The sequence below is a fragment of the Lepidochelys kempii genome, chromosome 12 (assembly GCF_965140285.1).
Source record: "Lepidochelys kempii isolate rLepKem1 chromosome 12, rLepKem1.hap1, whole genome shotgun sequence".
NCBI lineage: Eukaryota > Metazoa > Chordata > Testudines > Cheloniidae > Lepidochelys > Lepidochelys kempii.
This window is the reverse complement of record NC_136391.1, coordinates 41,492,037-41,512,213: the sequence shown is the minus strand read 5'-3', so window position 1 is coordinate 41,512,213 and position 20,177 is coordinate 41,492,037. Positions and strand designations below refer to the sequence as shown.

At 45.5% G+C, this 20,177-nt stretch overlaps 1 protein-coding gene across 3 annotated transcripts in view; it reads right to left on the bottom strand.

Annotated features, from left to right (window-relative positions):
* The window catches only part of NFAT5 (nuclear factor of activated T cells 5), a 150,540-nt gene extending 140,468 nt beyond the window's left edge, over positions 1–10,072 (bottom strand). For 2 of the 3 annotated variants that reach the window (XR_013634503.1, XM_073308337.2), the window contains exon 1: positions 3,981–4,309. Coding sequence is in view for 1 of the 3 variants with exons in the window: in XM_073308337.2 (XP_073164438.1) it covers positions 3,981–4,053 (73 nt within the window). In the remaining 2 variants the exon portion in view is untranslated. Of the gene's footprint in view, positions 1–3,980; positions 4,310–9,901 lie in introns of those variants that run through there. The other variant, XM_073308338.2, reaches the window with a different exon arrangement.
* Between the last annotated feature and the right edge of the window lie 10,105 nt (positions 10,073–20,177).

Below are 20,177 nucleotides of genomic sequence, written 5' to 3'. Positions count from 1 at the left end.
ACTCAGGCAGACAAACTCATTGTTCCAACAGCACTACCACCATATTGATATTTCTATATTGTTGCCCATTTTGAATGTTTAAACAAGTGTACTTAGATCCTACTGCTTGAATTCTGATTATTTTTCCTATGGTTTGGAAGTAAACTTAATTACATGGAAACTAACGTGGTCAAATATTTATGATTCATATGGTCCTTTTACTTCCAAACTTTGTACAAATATTAATAGTCAATATTCTATGAGATTGGTATTATACTACACTGTAATTGTCTCAGAGTGCAGCAATATTGTATAGTTTTAAATAGACTCATAAATTAACACAAGTTTATACAATCCAATTGGTAGAGGGGCTCTGATCTGCATGATGACTACACTTCTCAACAACAGTATAGCAATTATGTAAAATCCCACCCTTTCAATACTCCCTAGCCTACACCCACAAATGTAGATGCCTCAACTTTTGGCCATTCCCACTGTGTCCAGAGTTTTTTCCTAACTCTCTCGGTTTTTAGTTTATGCACTGAATCATAAGAGGTTAGACAGAAGAAAAATACAAGGAATATAATATAATGGTGGATGTTCTGATTATCCACACAAACATTAGTACTTTTCTGTACCCATCTAATGGCCTCAAGGATAACATGGGGCAATTACGTCCTCAGATTAATTATTCACTGTGTAGAAGTATTTTCTTTTATAGTTTTAAATGTGTTGCCTTTCAATTTAAGTGAATGTCCCTTTGTTCTTATCGTATGATAAAGCATAAAAATGAAATCCTCATATTTCTTTATATTATTGTTGATTGAGTTAGATCAAAGTGATTTAAATCACCAATTTTAATCATGATTTAGATCAGGAAGCAGAAAATCTATTACTTAAATAATCAATTTTATCACAATTTGCATTTGCACAACAGTTATTTTTCTGAAAGACAGGTTAATTCTCACTGGATGGTAACCATTAAAAACACACTGATTTGCAATTAAATATAGTCTTTGCACTAAATTTAGTGCTTCTTTTTTCTAACAAGGAGAACACACAATAGCTATTCATATTTAAGCAGCATAGCTTAACTTTTTACTAAACGATTAATTTTTTATTTGAGATTTTTGTCAAGTTGGATATGGACAGAAATTCAAATTCAATTAAAAACTACCTTAAGTGTGCTAGATCCATAAAAAAAAAAAGTCTGTCGAAACATATTTTTAGATACAAAACAACTGATTTATTAAACAGAAGGAGATATTATTTGTAGTTAGCAAATTGTACTGATTGTTTCTGGTCACCACGGCCTTCAAGACTTGAAACATAGTGAATCTCATCCTCTCATACAAAGCATTTATTCAGCTATTGTAAGAGGAAGGAGCTTTCCTAATTTTTCAACTAGCAATTAGTTTCTTAACTTTGAATTAACTAGTTATTGACCTGAACAAGTTGAATAAACTGAAATTAAGATAACATTCTCTACATCTGTGTTCAAGATACTTAGTGATTTCCATCATTTCAGTGGTCTGACTTTCTTTAAAACTTTGCAACAAATCTGTACTGCTTTAAATCAAATACAAAAAGATATTAGAATATAATAAATGTACACATTAATATAGGTTGTCAATTTCAAATATTTGTTTAAATAAACCTATATAAATTTAAAGTTTGATTTGTATTTAAATCAATTTTTCCATCTACTCTGTTTTATAAACCTACATCACACCCAGTCTTATTCATCTCCTCTACATTAAACACTTTACACATACTTCTAGTCATCATTTCATCCATCTCAAGACCCTTTCAAGTTCTGCTCTTTTTTCAGAAATAATTACCAGAACTAACAGTGAAGGCATATCAATTACATTATGGAAGCCCACCAGTCTATATATTGTATTTCAGTTGAAAACAGTTTTGCACTTCAAGCAAATTCAACCACTTTCTTACAGATAAAGAATACAATATATCCACTCGAAAATTATGGCACTTGAAGAACAAAACAGATATTCTGAGAATTTGTATTAAAAAAAAAAAGGCCCATTTATAGGTTAAAGTTAAATTTAAGTGAGTCCTTTAAGAAATTTGGCAGCCTATATCAGACCATTTTGTCCTAAATTATCTTAATGAAGTAACAGAAACTTTGCAGCAGAGCATGGCAGCAAGGTTCCCCAAACAAATCAGCAGGACCCAGTTCAGAGAAGTTTATCAAAATGAGTGCTAATAATTTATTCTACATAATAAAAAACCAAGCTAAAGAACAACGACAACAATGGATACTTTTCCATTACATCAGTCCATTTACTCATTCAAAGTACTCTATAAGTCTTGTAACTGGCCCAGTTTCCCCCATGTGACCCTTCCTCACCTGCCCTGCAACTTACTCTGCCTCTGGACCTAGGAGTTTTATAGAATGCTTCTTTACCCAGAACCCTTTGTACAGCAGAAGGGAAGTCCCTCTCTGGGTGACTGACAGTCTCTCCCAGAGAGGGGGGAGAGAATTAAAAAAGTCTAAAAATCATTTTAATCTAATCTGGTACTACAAACACTATTACGTACTAGTCACAATTGTACGGTTACTGCATGGCACCATGACGAGTTAAAGCTGTTTGAGTACCTTAACTGTGTATTTCCATACCTTAACATGTTTGAATTTCTTTTAAGTTTGGTCTTAGGCCTGCATTTCCTGGGTTTATAACTTTTCTTTTGGGGATAACAAGATAATTCTGATGTTTCTGGCCTTTAAAAAACTGGGTACTGGTTAAGGTACCTTAACTCCAGTTTAATAGGTTTTTTTTTTTTTACTTGGACATAATATATAGCAGCAAGATATGCTCACTATTTTCTATCCCTTTATTATACATACAAAAGTTGTATTTTTCATCTCTCTGCTGCACAATGATCAGATATTTTATTAAGCTGCCCACAGCAACACCCAAATCTTTAATTTAAAAGTGAGTTTAGCAATCAATGATGTGTTCATGTAGCTCAGATTATGCCTTCCACGGCACGGTCTCCTTATTACCATATGTTTGCCAACAGGGACTTTCACGTGACATCAGGCTGCTCATTCACCTAGCACAGCTCTGACGTTCCATACATTCTTTTATCATCTTGGCTATCCCTAAAGACTGTAGCATCTGAAAACTCTGCCACCTCCCTGTTCACTCCCTTTTCCAAATCCCCAGTTAAGAGAGTAAATACTAGTCCCAGCTCAAACCGCTGGGCACCATAAACTCTCTTGCCATGTTGAAAATTAACCACATATCTCAACTCTTTTTGTTTTTTGACTCTTAGCCAGTTTCGACTTTGTGACAGAATTCCACCCCTTTCCCTGAAACGACTCAGTTTATTCAAGAACATTTTTTTTTCCATTGATTTAGTCAACAGCTTTATGAGACTCCTGCGCAGCTGTGTTTCCATTCCCCCGGTCTCCGTTGGTTTTGAAGTCACAACCGAGACGCTCTACCCAGGCCCGCATGCAGCCAACATGTCAGCTTCGGCGCTGTTTACACACTCCGTCTGCGTGCCTTCCAGACACACTCCGACATGGCAGTGGGAAGCCAGCGGCAGCAGCCGAGCGCCGGCCCGGCCAAGGGAGAGCGGCACACGCCGCAGCCCAGCCCCTCTGCCCACGGGTCTGATCGCAGAGCGGGCCGCCTGCCGCGTCCCGTGCGCACCAACCTGTTGGGACACATTCTTGAGGAGCCCGTGTCCGCGCCAGGAATGCAGCCCGAGGAGCCCCGCTGCCATCTCCGCGCCGAGCGGGGGGCTGGGGCTTCCCTGGGATGCCTGCCGGGGCCCGCTCCCCGCGGCGGGCTGCTAGCATCCTCCCCGCTCCGCGCCGGGCAGGTCTCCCTGGCAGGGGCCCGGCCGCCAAGCGGGGGCGCCGCGGGGCGAGCACCGGAGCCACTTCTCGGCAGCCTGGCCGCGGCAAGCGGCGGCGGGTCCCGCGGGGCCGAGCGCGCCCGCAGCCCCGCCCCGGGCCCCGCACTCACCCTTGGAGTAGAGAGACTTGGGGGACTCGAGGTCGAGGTCGGCGCTGAGCAGAGAGATGAAGTCCGAGGGCATCGCAGCTTCGCGGCCCGGCAGGGGCTGGGGGGCCGCCGGGAGGAGGGGCGCTGCTGCCTCCGCCGCCCCGGCGTGGGGAGGGGAGACACCGGGAGCCGAGGGGGCGCGCCGCGCTCACTGCGGGCCGGGCTAGGCCAGGGGCTTCCCGCGCTGTCAGGATCGGGCTCCGCCGCCGCTGACAGGAATCCGGCCGCTGCCAACGGAACGCTCCAGACTGCCCCCTCCGTTACTGCTCTGCGCATGCGCCAACCGAAAGGACTCCGGAGGGTGGCGCACATCGAGAACTACTGAGCGGGCGACTTGCGCACGCGCTCCGGAGGGGGGACGAGGGAGGGGGCATGGGGAGGGGAACAGCCACAGGTCAGATATCGTGCGCAGGCGTAGACTGACCCAGTCAGGCTTTGCCCATTTTGATTCGCTCGTTGGGTCATTCTGCGCATGTGCCTGCCTGCCCACGGGCCCCTTGGTGAGGGGTCGCGTGCTCAAATACCGGGGGGGGCCCGCGAGTGAGGTTCTACGCCTGCGCAGTTTCTGGGCGCGGCGGGAGGGAGTACTACCAGCGGGGGAGTAGCCGGGTCCGTGTGACTGACGGAGGGGGGATGAGAGAAGAGCCTCAGCTGAGGAAAGAGCGAAGCTTCTAGAACACCTGAAGGGGCAGGCCCGACCCACGCCACGGGGGGGGGGACCGGCCAGACCAAGGGGGCTCCTGAATGGGCAGGGGGCCGCGCCACGCTCGGGGCCGTCCAGCGCGTGGAGGGGAGAGATGGAGAATCCAGTTAGCCCCTAGGTAGGGGGGGATCTTACCTTGTGCCTCACGCAGACAGGGGAGGAGAGTTGCCAACTTTCTCATCGCACAAAACTGAACACCCCGCCCCCCCAGGTCCTGCCGCCCCCGCTCACTACATTCCCCCTCCCTCCCTTTCACTGGGCGCGGGGGGCAGGGCTCTGAGGTGGGGCCAGAGATGAGGAGGTCAGGGTGTGGGAGGGGCTCTGGGATGGGCTTGTCTCTGGCAGCTCCCGGTCAGCCACACAACAGGGGTGCTAAGACAGGCACCGTGGACTGCGCTGCGCCGTGCCCCAGAAGCAGCCAGCAGCACGGCCGGCTCCTAGGCAGAGGTCTGCGGGTGGTTCTGCGCACTGCTCTCCCCCACAGACACCGCCCTGCCAGCTCCCATTGGCCAGAGTACAGAGCTGGTGCTCGGGGCAGGGGTAGCACGCAGAGCCCCATGGTGCCTCCCCGCCTAGGAGTCAGACCTGATGGCCACTTCCAGGGCGCAGCACAGTGTCAGAACAGGTAGAGACTAGCCTGCCTTAGCTGGGCAGCACCATTGACCGGACTTTTAACGGCCCGGTCAGCGGCGCTGACTAGAGCTGCCACGGTCCCTTTGCCACCGGGTGTTCTGGTCAAAAAACGGACACCTGGTCACCCTAGGTGAATCTCCTGGAACTTTGTAATCACTGTAGCTTGACAAGCATGAAGCAGCTCCTCTCTGACCCTGTGCAGCTCTGGGGCAGGTGTAGTGAATGCTAGTCAAATGGTCTCTGGTGAAGTAAGGCCCCTTTTTGTTGCACATTTGACCACACTGACTAAACCACCCTGATTGGGAAATGAAAGAGGAAAAAGCAGAACAAGAGGGGAATGCTAGCTGCTACCAGGCAAAGGTGAGAAAGAGCTGGAGGACCCACATAGGTTAGGCTGCAGGGATCTGTGTTCCTCTTCCTGTGCTATAGCTTTTCACCCTCAAGTACAGACCAGAAGAGCTAAATTTTCTCCCCCCAGCAACAGTTTGAAGAAAATCATTCAAAGCTGATTGAAGAAGTTGGAGGAAAACCATTCCAGAGCTGTAAAAAAAGGTCACATTTGCTGGAGTTTGAAGTTTATGTCTCTATTTCAAACCTGATTTCCTGTGATACGTTAAAACTTGTCATGGACTCGTTTCCCTTAAAATAGGGAAGGGTTGATAAGGTTTAGGTTAGAATGAAGAAGTTACTAATATTCAACTTAATCTTTTTGTGCTCATCAAGTCAGAATAGTACCTATTATTCTGTCCGTCAACTCTCTGTGAATGGCATCCCTTGTACCACAGTCTACCAGAGCGTTGTGTATCAGCCCATGTGCTGCTAGTTTTTTTTCCTCTAATTAAACAGGATGTTCCAGGCCTCAATTTCTTGAACTGCTGAATCTGGTCCCAATGACAGTCAGCCTGAGGACTCCTACTAAACAGCTGCTCTGTGAGGGTAGATGCTACAAAGGCCCCAAAATTACTATTTGTTTTTAAAACTAACAATTTTGAGTTTTCATTCTTTACAAAGATATCATGCTTGGTCCTGCTCCATACAACTAGTTGGTATCTTATATCCCAAATAAATTATATGTACATAAGGTGTGGGTAAGAGAGCCCTTTCCTTGAAAGGTGAAAAAATGCAAGCGAATGGGTGACCTATCACAGAAAAACGAAACACTGAAAAAAGAGGGGGTCGGAGACAGACAATAGTTCTTGCTATTTAGCCTTTTCTAAAATAAGCATTTTCTGAGGCTTGTCTGCCTGCTGTATAAAGGGGAGCCAGAGTATTCAACTCCTTCACAGAGGATGTAACCTAGATGGCATCACAAAGCTGATGGGATGTTTCTCACAACCATAATGTTGATATTATCCCTATCAATCAATTCAGGAAAGGGAAAAAGAGAAGAGGGGGGAGCACTAAGTGGTGGGGGGGGAAGCACTGTGCACACTTGGCAAAGAAAACCCCACTTCACGTTTGAGGATCTCAAAGTGCTTTACAAAGACAAATTTACTCTCTAAATAATATCAGAATAAGGAAACTTCAGCACAGAGTTTAAATGACCTGCCTGGGGTTTCACAAATTTGAGCTTAACAAGCAGCTAAGAGGATAAATACTTTTAGAAAAGATATGAGAATTGGGGTGGGGGAACGACACAGCAATTGGCATCTGTGGAAGAGCACTAAGATAAGCAAAGAGTGAGTGAAAAATTCTTGGATCAAGGCGCGAGAGAGACCACAGGATAGCATAATCAACTGCCCAGAAGTCTGGAATGACAAGTATAATTAAAACTAAGATTCCTAAGTTTTCTCTAGTGAAAAACTTCATTATGCCAAGAGCATGGTATCCTGGCAGATGCAAACTCCTCGTGGGTAAATTTTCTACTAAGAGGGAGAAAAACTACTGAGAAAGTAAATAACAGAAGTGTTGAAACTAGTGACCAAAGTATACTTGAAATAAACACACTGAAGACTGAGTTCACAGAAGATATGGATTTCAAGAAAGTAAATATTGGGGAATTAAGAAACTTAGTGAATAATAGGTGATGTAAAGTATTAAAATTCACCAATGTGAAAGAAGGCTGAGGAATCTCAAACTTCTTAATTGAGATTACTATTCCTCTGATGAAGAAGAAATATGAGACAAGTGTGGATGCACAAGATTCTGGTCCAAAGAAATGAGAACCTGCACTGGGAATGGAAAAGGGAACAAAAAAAGACTATACCATACAAAATTTCAAGGTAAAAGAAGAAAACAAAAAAATACCACTGAACTTCTTCATATTAAGAAGATATGTCTACACCAGGGGTCGGCAACGTTTGAGAAGTGGTGTGCCAAGTCTTCATTAATTTAAGGTTTTGCATGCCAGTAAGAAATTTTACATTTACAGGGGCCCCCCGACGGAACCCCAGACTGGCAGCGGACTGAGCAGAGCCAGCAGCCAGGACCCCGGCTAGCAGGGGGCTGGGCGGCTGGAACCACAGACCAGCAGCGAGGTAAGCGGGGCTGGCGGCTGGTATCCCAGGCCAGCAGCAGGCTGAGCAGGGCCGATGGCCAGGACCCCAGCTGGCAAGAGGCCGGCAGCCAGAACCCCAGACCGGTAGTGGGCTGAGTGGGGGTGGCGGACAGAACCCCAGACCAGCTCACCCACTGACAGTCTGGGGTTCCATTGGTTCCTGCCAGCCAGGGTCCCGGCTGCTGGCCCCACTCAGCCCGCTGCTGACCGGGGGTTCCATTCACCCAGGCCGGCAACTGAGACCCTGGCTGGCAAGGGGCCAGCGGCCGGAACTCCAGACCATCAGCAGGCTCAGCAAGGCCAGCGGACAGAACCCCAGACTGGCGACGGGCTGAGCGGCTCAGCCCACCGCCGGTCTGGGGTTCCGTCTGCTGGCTCCTGCCAGCCGGGGTCCCGGCCGCCAGACCCGCTCAGCCCACTGCCAGCCTGGGGTTCTGTTCACCCAAGCAGGCAGCAGGCTGAGTAGGGCTGGCGGCTGGCAACAGCGTGTCAGTAAAAATCGGCTCGTATGCCGCCTTTGGCATGCATGCCGCAGGTTGCCAACCCATGGTCTACAGTAAGAGCAGCATATTGAATACAGACACTACATGCTCAGCTAGCACAGGTGTAAATAGCAGTGAAAACAGTGAGGCATTGCTTAGGTGAGTCAAGTACAGAAATGTCAGAACTCTAGAATGTATACCCCACACGGCTCGCCACATGCCAAAGCAGTGCCTCCCATTTCTATGCTGCTATTTTTGCAATGTAGTTTTCTGCTGCTTCCTGGCTTCTGGAGCTTTTTCCTGCCACATTGAAAGGCTCTGGCTGGGGGAGAGCAGTGGGAGTTTCTGGAGCCTTCCCTGCTGCCAGAGCCTTTCACTGCCCTCTGTAGCCACACACCACCATGTGGACACAGACTGCCTATCACTGCTACATGTAACTACATATACCCTGTACACTGCTGCAAGTGTGAACACGGCTGAAGAGAATAAATGAAAAATAAAAATATTTTAAAAGGCATTTTAATGAGCACGTCTAAAATGGTTGAGCTACTGAACTACTTCTCAAAATTCTATCTTTAAACAATGACTAGTATAGAAAAAACAAACAACAGACTTCATGAATATAGTGTAACCCCCCTTTCCTCTCTGTGTTACTTGGGAGCAGGCAACACTCACCTGGGTGCCTAATGCTGTTGACAGTAAAGGAGATCCGGAGTATCCCAGTGATGATGTTGGATAGGTGGGAAACCTCTATCCACCCCTCTGTTGTAGTCCCTTTACTTGCAAAGGAAATTAAAATTGGTGGTGCCTCCACTTACCTGGACCCTGTACACACTCAATGGTGTGTCTTGGGAGCCTCAAGGAATAAATCTAAACTAATCCGTGCAATGGGTCTTACTCAAAAACACCAGTTCTAAACAATATACACTTAGACTGGAGTTAACACATCTTTACTTAACAATTTAAGAAAACATGATAGACTGCGATTAAATGTCACCACTAATTTAAATCAGCAGGGGGCAGTTCAATAAATCAATTAACAAATACAGTGTACTATAATAAATGAAACTTATTCTAACTTGCGTTTACACTGCCACCATTTACCCCACCTCTGAGTGAACTCTCCTCTGGATTTCAGAGGTCTAAATGCTTGCGTAGGTACGCTTGAGGATCTTGAAGCTGGGGACAACACTCTTGGTCCAGTGAATCAGTCCAGCCAAGGCAACAAGAGGCAGGGCAATTCTAATTTGGAATCATTCCAAACTGCACAACCCCTCTGAAGATGAGAATTGTTTTAACCAGATGTCAGGAACCCTGGGTTTGGTTACATAACAAGACCATTCCATCTCTTCTCAGACCCAGACAACCCCTTACAGTCTCTTCACTGGTTTCAGAGTAACAGCCGTGTTAGTCTGTATTCACAAAAAGAAAAGGAGTACTTGTGGCACCTTAGAGACTAACCAATTTATTTGAGCATGAGTTTTCGTGAGCTACAGCTCACTTCACTTCTCTTCACTGTCCCCCTTCCTGGCAAGTACTTTCCCAAACAAGGGTGGTGGCTACTCACATTGCCTTCACTGGAGGCCCTCCTCAGTCAGTTCTGGGCACAGCAACAGTCTCTGCCCTGGCTCCAGTGAAGCCACCAACAGCCTCTGAGGCTCCCTGCTTGGTCAAAGCCCCTGCAGGCTCTCAGCTGAGTTCCATCGACCAATCTCAGCTCCTCTCCCAAAATGGAGCCCACTGCATGCTCTACCTGGCTGCATTCCCAGTAGAAGAGGAAGTTAGTTTCTCTCTCTCTCTCTCTCTCTCTCAAGGCATCATGGGAATTGTAGTCTCCAAGGCTGGATTGCAACACTCAGGATCTTCCCAACTGGAACACTCCCAATTAAATTCAGAGGCCTCTATAGTAAAGGGTGCCTACATTAGCTGTCAATAAAAGCATGTAAGGAAAGACATGGGAAAACTGACTATTCATCGGACTGTACGAATAAACAGGCCCAGAATCTCGGGGATCTAAGAAGATTAACTAATGAATTTATTGAGCCACTGACAATTAGTTTTATCAAATCTTGGAGAAGGAAGAAAATAGACAAATGCAGTAACAATCTTAAAGAGGGCAATATAGAAGCAGTCCTTATACTTATCATCCATTAAAGCTGATTTCTAGGACTCAGGAAAAAAAAATGAACAAAAATAAAAATCTGCCAAACTAATATTATAGTGTTAGGCACCTTAGAAATGTATGTAATAATCTGTAAACACCTTGGTGACACAGAAATCAGGAAAAATATACAATCAAAACCATGCAAATCAAACCTGAGTGCTTTCTGTAATCAAAGTAACAAAATGAATGGACATAGAAGAAATAGTCTATGTTCTCTATCTAGATTTTAGAAAAGAATTTAAAGAGTACCTCCCAAAATTGTACTTGAAAATGTAATTCAACATGTCTTGGGTGAAAGTACTGTCCCACAAACTGAAATACATCTGAAAATAGTCCATAAACAAATATCAGTAAATGGCAATGTATCGCACTGAGGGAAGTGTCCAGAGAGGTGCTTCAAAGTATCTTTAAGACCTGGTTGCCTTTAACTTTCTTTGACGGATTAATGAACTTGAAGGGGTAATAAATAATAGTCAGTTGGGAATAACAACTGCAAACAACAAACCGAGAAAGATTAGAAAATGGGCAAGAAATAGTGCTGGGATTCAGTCTACAAAAGTAGAGCCCAATGTCATCAGAGAGAACTCATTCACAACACAAATCCACCAGGGAAGGAGATGTTTCAGAAGTCCTAAGATGAGACCAGACCAATGGTGACAGTGGTTAGCAGATTAAATATGAACTTGCAATGGGCTGTTGTAGCAAAAATGTTGTTTTTTGTCTGCATGTACAGTTATATCCTGGAACAGGGAGATGAGAATACCTTGGCTCTCAGGGGCTCTGAAATACTGCATTTAGTTCTGATCACCTTTAGTGCTAGAAAGATTAAACAGTCTGAAAAGAATTCTGAGGAAAAAAATGTAGGGGCTGGAGACACTAATTTGTGAGAAGATTAAAAGAATGAAATAAGCATAGCTTGGCTAACCAGTTACTAAGGCTACGTCTATACTGTGAACTAGGGGTGTGATTCCCAGCTCATGTACACATACTTGCACTAGCTGTCATCAAGCAAGCACACTAGAAATAGTATAGTGACAGTAGCACAACCAATGTTGGACCACATTGGACCACGTGACCTTGGGAAAAGGGTTTCACATCGCTGTGCTTAATTTAGCCTCTCCGTAAAATGAATTGAATTGAATTACTTACATAGTTCATAAGGGTGTCAAGAAGTTTAATGTTTCTAAACTGCTGAGATTCTCAGGTAAAAGGAGCTGTGAAAGTAGTATTAATGCAATTGTATTCCTTAATGATATCAGAAGATACTTTTGAAACTGCAATATTTAAAACTGTAGGGTTGTACTTAGTTAAAAGAAACACCTGTTAACTTCTACAGCACAATTTAGTTCATTTGGGTCTTCTCTTTATAAATACATATCTATTTTATAATTGGATCTTTCTACTATCTAGTGATATGTTAACCCATGTGTTGAATATTCCTCTCCTGATACACTTGCATGTTTGGGGTAAGTGAGACATTTCTGAGGGGAATTTTGAAAATCATAAGATCAACAACTAGGCCTCTGGACCCTGCATAGAAGAAACAATGAACAAAACTATTCTGGCCTTTTGGGATGCCAGGCTTATTGGGAGCTACAGAACAACCTTGTTGCTTCATTCAAATCAGTGTATTTTCTAAGGTAGTGCTTTACACAGAATGAGCTCACACATACAGATACAAATTTTAAATCTCAGATATAAAATATACCTTCTGTATTAAGCGGATGTTAGAATTAAAGGATTCAGCAGACCCTAGATTGCTCCAAATTTCCTTTTTTTATACTAAATTTTACATATTAGTACTTCATTTTTATTAGAATAATCCTTCTTAGTTTTCATTCACTCATGTCTAGGGGGAAGCTCTTCCAGTTCCTGGTAGTGAAGGAAGGAGGATACCAGCAACTGTTCCAGGAGAAACATGGAACTATGAGCTTGGGTCTTGGCCAGCAAATCAAGGAAGATCTACTGTAAGTACCTTTTCCCTTAGACTTTTTAAAATGTTAAGTCTGTGCCTGCTCTGGTACTGATCCAGAGTCTTAAATTTTAAGTTTAATGTGGCTACTGTGCAATCCACAAGGTCATGGAACTGCAAAGCATCTTCAGAGTGGGAGGACACAGAAGCTACACCCACAAACTCATAGGATGTTACATCTAGATCAAAATCTATATCCATTTATTCCTGTTCAAAAATAGGAACTATCTCCTTACCCTCTTCTTCAGAAAGCATATCAGTTTCTACCAGCTGAGCTACCAACAGATACGGAAGAAACAGATCTGAGAACTGTTGAGTAACCAGATCCTTAACGGATTAAACTTCACCTCTCCATCCATAAGGAGGGTGATCCAGTAACTGTGGTGGTGGAATCCAATAGGGACTTGAAGACCAGAGCTGCCAGTCTCTCCAGTAGCGGGGATCTGGAAATATACCATAGGAGGAGGAAAAGTATAAGGAGGCACAACTCAGGACAAATCAGGTCTCTTGATTCTTCCTCCATCTCAGATCCACTATGGATCTCACTGGAGACAGCAGTGGAACCTTAGGGTGAAAAGAAATAAAGGATGAGAAAGATCTGTCCATAGGGGTCTTAGGAGGAGGCAACATAAAAGGGTCAGGAAAAAAACTAACAATCTCCTCTGCTCTTCTCCTCTTTTCAGGTGACAATGAAGCAAATTGTGGAACTGAGGAAGACTCTCTTCCTCATTGCCAGATTTTTGTCAGACAGATCTGAGGAACATTTAGAGCAGGTCTACACTTAAAACTCTGCAGCTGAGCTAAGAGGCAGCTTCACCTCCCCAAGAGGCAGTAGCTATGTCATTGGGAAGTCAGAGGTTAGGTCAGTTTTACTGTCCCTCAGGATTGGGGATTTTTCACACCCCTGAGCGACGCAGTTATGCTTATCTAATTTCCGAATGTAGACCTGGCCTTAGGTGCAGGACAGTGGTCATCAGCCACGACTGTTAACATTCTCTTCGAATCTGAGGAAAGTCCGGATTTCAAAGTCAGAATCATAGAGGCTAAGTCAGACTCGGACAGATTCAGTAAGTCTAATGTACAGGATCTGGCATTGCTTACAGTCACTGTCTTCTCTTTCAACTGCTTCTTCAGAACCAATACAGTCAGAATCAATATGGATTTAGGTACCTTAGCAGGCCATCGACCTTTTTCTATCAATGGTATCTTCAAAGCCTTGACAGTTTTAGCTAAAGGATTGGAAACTGGAACTGATAAAGAACCCAATGACTTGGAACTCAACCTTGCTAAAAAATGGGGGGAGGGATAGCTCAGTGATTTGAGCATTGGCCTGCTAAACCCAAGGTTGTGAGTTCAATCCTTGAGGGGGCCATTTAGGGATCAGGGGCAAAAATTGGGGATTGGTCCTGCTTTGAGCAGGGGGTTGGACTAGATGACCTCCTGAGGTCCCTTCCAACCCTGATATTCTCTGATTCTAAGCCATCAAAGCCAAATCAGGCCTATTAGTTTTCAGATCCAGTGATCTTCCAGAACCGGTTGATTTAGCAGCCAGAGATTCCTTGAGCAGCAGCAATGTCTGTTCTGCCTCTCCTTAATCTGGGAGTGAAAGTCCGGCAAATAGAACACCCATAGAAAAAGTGTCCTTCTACCAGGCACTTAAGGCACCTCATGCCTTTATCTGACACCAGGATGACAACTGGTAATGAAACATTTCTCTTAAAGCTCAGCAACAGCTTCACCTGCAGTTCCACCATAACACATGGAATTGCCTTATGAAAGTTATATTAAACTATCTATATTCTACTGTGCATAAATTACCTTACACAAAACCTATACTAAGAACAACAGCTATAACAAGGCACTATAACTGGAGAAACTCCGGATCTGAAGGACCAGCCTAGTTCATTTCTGTCTGGCATAGCAGGTGAAAGGAACTAAGACGGTAGAGAGAGAAGCACCCCCTTCGTCTTGCCCTTGGAACATTCAAAAACATCAAAGGGAGAGTCAGATGGGGCTCACATGCGCTCCAACAGGCACTGCTTGGAGAAGGTTCTACTGTTGGGCACCACACGGTGGCAAAGTGCCCCACAAGTGGGAATATGCAGAGCCACTCAAAGAAAAAGCATGTGTCAGTACTATCTGGCCCATACTGGAACAACTAATATGTCTGCGTTCTATCTTTTTCACCACAGGTGGGATTAAAGGAAACAATGAGAATATATAAGGTTCCTCTATGCTCTGCTCTCAACAAAAATACATGGGTGATAGTCTGTCCATCCCTGCTCTGAAGCAGAACAAGAGAAACTTTGCACTGCTGTTTGACAGGAAGAGGTCTATAAATGGACAGTGCCACTTCTTGAATAGACAGGTAGTCAGGAATACTGGCTAGCAGAGGGGATGCTGCTGCAAACATTTCTCCTGGTCTGGGAAGCAGATACAATAACAAAGCTGTCTTACGAGAGAGAGAAAGGTGAGGAGGAGTCTTATGGCTGATCTGTTAAATCTCCAGACTCCCAAGGGTAAGAGGAAAAACCCTGCCATGCTAGTGAGGCTACATAGGAAGAGAGACTGAAGTGGGATACCTAAAGAGACAACAGCAACTAAAAGAGAACAAGAGCCCTGGGATGTCCCGCTGTGCTATACAAGCTGTCCCAAGAAGCCTCTCAGTTTTCCCCAGGAAGTTCCAAAGCTGACCAGGACAACCCATGGAACTGAGATCTCAGCTAAAGCTCTTTGCCATCTAATGCTCTGGATCAGAAGAGGGTGCAGGCAAGGGCATGACTATATGTTCCAGTAATGGAATACTGGCCACATATGAAGGAGAGGAAGTTGGGATCCTAGAGATCAACAGCAGACAGAGCAGGAGAAGCCCTTGACACCATGGTATGAGGGCAGACAGCTCATCCACACAGTCTGTGGACTAATTGGGATGTTTTTCTTCTGGGAAGGAGCAATGGGTGGTGGGTGACCCACTGGCTTGGGGAGACTAGCCCCCCAGTCCCGTCCTTTCCGTCCAAGGCAGCCCCGCCCCTTCCGCACCCATTCGAGCCCAACCCAGAACCCCTTCCCCCACCAAGGCCACTGGCCACTGCCCCAAGCTCGCATCCCCAGCCCCAGAGAGACTGGAGGCCGGGCAGCACGGTCCCAGCCCTCTCCCTCACCCCAGAGCGCCAGGAGCCAGGAAGTGTGATCTCAGCCTCGTCACTGGCCAGCCCCGGAGCACCGGGAGGTCCGGCAATGCGGCCCCAGATCCACAGTCCCAGAGCACCGGGAGGCCAGGCAGTGCGGCCCCAGCCCCCCGGCCCGAAAGCGCCGAGAGGCCAAGCAGCGCAGCCCCAGCCTCAGAGCACCCAGTGGCCAGGCAGCGCGGCCCCAGCCTCCCCAGCCCAAGAGCACTCAGTGGCCAGGCAGCGCAGCCTGGGGCTACGGAGGCTGGGGCCGCGCTGCCTGGCCACTGGGTGCTCTGGGGCTGGGGCCGCGCTGCCTGGCCACTGGGTGCTCTGGGGCTGGGGGGGCTGGAGTACCCAGTGGCTGGGCAGTGAAGCCCCAGCCCCAGCTAGGACCATGATGGCACAGGGAAAAGATGGCCGCCCGCAGAGCGGGAAGCAGATGGAGGAGGACTGGGGGTGGAGTGTGGGTGGGGCCACACCTGTCTGTTTTGGGAGGCTCAGCCTCCCCCAGCCTCTGATACCCGCTGCCTATAGAAGGAGCTAAGAACTCCATAACAGAGGAACCCTGAGCACTTCTTTCAGGTTTTGAGGGCAGCCAGGGGAGACACTGTGGCATCTTCTAAATGCATATGGGATATGAGGGAAGGTCCTCTCCTAGATCGTTAACTGGTTAAAAGATAGGAAACAAAGGGTAGGAATAAATGGTCAGTTTTCAGAATGGAGAGAGGTAAAAAGTGGTGTCCCCCAGGGGTCTGTACTGGGCCAGTCCTATTCAACATATTCATAAATGACCTGAAAAAGGGGTAAACAGTGAGGTGGCAAAATTTGCAGATGATACAAAACTACCCAAAAGAGTTAAGACCCAGGCAGACTGCGAAGAGCTACAGAAGGATCTCTCAAAACTGGGTGACTGGGCAACAAAATGGCAGATGAAATTCAATGTTGATAAATGCAAAGTAATGTACATTGGAAAACATAATCCCAACTATACATATAGAATGATGGGGTCTAAATTAGCTGTTACCACTCAAGACAGAGATCTTGGAGTCACTGTGGAGAGTTCACTGAAAACATCCACTCAGTGTGCAGCGGCAGTCAAAAAAATGAACAGAATGTTGGGAATCATTAAGAAAGGGATAGATAATAAGACAGAAAATATTGTATTGCCTCTGTATAAATCCATGGTATGCCCACATCTTGAATACTGGGTGCAGATGTGGTCCCCCATCTCAAAAAAAAGATATATTGGAATTGAAAGAGGTTCAGAAAAGGGCAACAAAAATGATTAGGGGTATGGAACATCTGCCATATGAGGAGAGATTAATAAGACTGGGATTTTTCAGCTTGGAAAAGAGATGACTAAGTGGAGATATAATAGAGGTCTATAAAATCATGACTGGTGTGGAGAAAATAAATAAGGAAGCATCATTTATGCCTGGTGACACAAGAACCAGGGGTCACCAAATGAAATTAATAGGCAGCAGGTTTAAAACAAACAAAAGAAAGTATTTTTTCCACACATTGCACAGTCAATCTGTGGAACTCCTTGTAAGAGGATGTTGTGAAGGCCAAGACTGTAATAGGGTTCAAAAAGAACTAGATAAGTTCATGTAGGATAGGTCCATCAGTGGCTATTAGCCAGGATGGGCAGGTATGGTGTCCCTCACCTCTGTTTGCCAGAAGCTGGGAGTGGGTGACAGGGGATAGATCACTTGATGATGACCTGTTCTGTTCATTCCCTCTGGGGCACCTGGCATTGGCCACTGTCAGAAGACAGGATACTGGGCTAAATGAACCTTTGGTCTGACCCAGTAGGGCCGAGACTTTGACGGCTGTCTCAAATGGTTTGTCTACACTGCAATTAGACACTTGTGGGCGCACAGGTGGGGGTGACACAGGCTTGCAAGGGTTGAGCTGCAGGGCTGTTTTATTGTGGTGTAGACATTCTAGCTTGGGCTGCAGCTCAAGCTTTGTTACCTTCCCACCTCACAGGGTCCTCAAATCTGGGCTCCAGCCTGAGCCCAGACATCTACACTGTAGTTAAACATTCCCGCAGCCCAAGGCCTGTGAGCCCAAGTCAGCTGGCATGGGCCATCTGTAGGTTTTTAATTGCAATGTAGACATACCCAAAAAGTCTTTGCACTGATAGCCTCATGGCATGGCACCAGCATCTTCTTGACTATAGAAGATCCTGGTACTGAGGGAGGTGCAGGGGTGGGGAGATAGCTGCACTGGCTTAATCCAACACAACAAAGCTCTTCAGTACCAATGGAATCTCTGGTGTCAGCGTAACCCACACACCTCCTGGGTGTGGTGTTCTGTCCCATATAGTGACACTGAGACCGCTTAAAGAGAGAGATAAAGTGAGTCTGCTCTGCAGCCTTAGCTACCAGTCAGCTGGCTTTTAGCTCATGCGGTAGAGGCTCATGCACTAAGCTCCAGAGGTGACCGGGGTCTGTCGAGGTTACATCAGCACAGAAGTAGGTGTCTGCTTAGGACCAGGTTTCTTCAGTACTCAGGAAAGACCCAGACCAATGGGATCCTTAGAAGACAATGTCTGCTTCTGCACTGATAAAGTTCTGGCACTGGAAGGCTCTCTCTTCTAAGCCAGTGTGGTCTCGTGCCTAATGAAGACTAGGCACTGAAGCCATGGACCTGATCTATCTAATTAAGTGTGGCTCTCAAGCTGATCATTATATATATTGTGGTAGTGCATAGGAGCCTGAGCTATACCTTATATACAACTATCTCTCACAATGAATGTTTCCTTTAATCTCTTTAGTTTATTCCAGTCTCATCAAAACCTCTTGTTGTGCGAATGTACAAATGATCCTTACAGATAGAAACTTGAATTTTGAAAGGCAGGTGCTTAAAGTTAGCACCTAAATCAAGCCTTTTATTTAGCATGCTGGAACCACTTTGACATCTGGGACACGATTAAAGCAAAACAGTAATTTTGAAGGTCTGGGAGCCTACTCTGACCTCCTTTGGCTACAGGGAGCTGTAGTTTTCTAAGGGTATGTCTTCACTACCCACTGGCTTGGCGGGCAGCGATCGATCCCGCAGGGATCGATTTATCGCGTCTAGTCTAGACGTGATAAATCGACCCCCGAGTGCTCTCCCGTCGACTCCTGTACTCCAGCGCCGCAAGAGGCGCAGGCAGAGTCGACGGGGGAGCGGCAGCCGTGAAGACACCACGGTAAGTCAATCTAAGTACTTCGACTTCAGCTACGTTATTCACATAGCTGAAGTTGCGTAACTTAGATCGATCCCTCCCCCCCCCCCCCAGTGTAGACCAAGGCTTAATGATAGTCATGGTGATTGAGCAGGGCCCACAGAAAGGCTCTAATAACGTTATTACATTTTTAAAAATAAGATGGAGGGACATATGTGGGTACGTCACGCAGAATATAAAGGGCCCTAACACAAGCCTTTTATAACCTCAGCTGTCTGGTTAAAGGGCAGCATGTAGCTCCAGTGGACTATGCTTTCCAGAAACTAACCAAAGCTCAGTGGTAATGTGTGTCCATCCCACCACAAGTGGGACTGTGTAGAGATCTGGTCCAAAAAGATCCTCCCTTTGTCTAAACTGAGGACTGGCCAATGTTTCCTCCAGAGCCCCTTAGCATTATTCCTCATATTAGCCTTATGGCCTTAATAGGTGTTCCCTACTGCCACCAGGATGGATATTGCTCAACTATGTTCAGCTGGTCTCTCCTTCACAGGAGGGCAGTGTTGTTTTTGAAATCTGTAAGTATACTGAAGTATATTTGACAGACCCGCAACCACCTCTTTTTTCATGCAGCTGCAGGGGAACCCCACCTCAATAGGTAAGGGCCCAAATTTCACCATCATTTAAAATTAAAATACATACACCAAGGAGGGTATAGGTACACCCCCTTTATTTTAGAGAGTTTTTGGAGAAAGTTGAGAAGGAGCATTGTTATAGCTGATTCACTAGCTGGCTGAGCTGTTAATTTGTTCCTGTCTGAATGTTTGCTTTTTAACTGTAGTCGTATGTTTTGCTGTTGTAAAATTGAATATTGGGGGTTCTTAAAGCTATACCTTATATACAACTATCTGTCACAATTAATGTTTCCTTTAATCTCTTTAGTTTATTCCAGTCTCATCAAAACCTCTTGTTGTGCGAATATACAAATGACCCTTACAGATAAAAACCTGAATTTTGAAAGGCAGGTACTTAAAGTTAGCACCTAAATCAAGCCATTTTATTTTCATGCAGCTTCCATAAGTTTCAGAGGGAGCTATGGGTGTGGCCACTTCTGCTGAGGAAGCTAAAGATGGACTCAAGTGCCTAATTTTAGGAACCTAAATTTGAAAAATTTGGCCATGGTATTTTTTTTCCTCTTTGAATGTACAGCTCCAACATTTTTTTAAACTTTGCATTTAAATAATATATGGCTTAATTTTCTCAAGATGCACTACCCTAAGTGAAGCTACTATACACATTTGCATTATGGGGTATTAGAGGTTTAGATTTGTAAGCAAGATAATCAGATTAAAACCCCAAATCTGT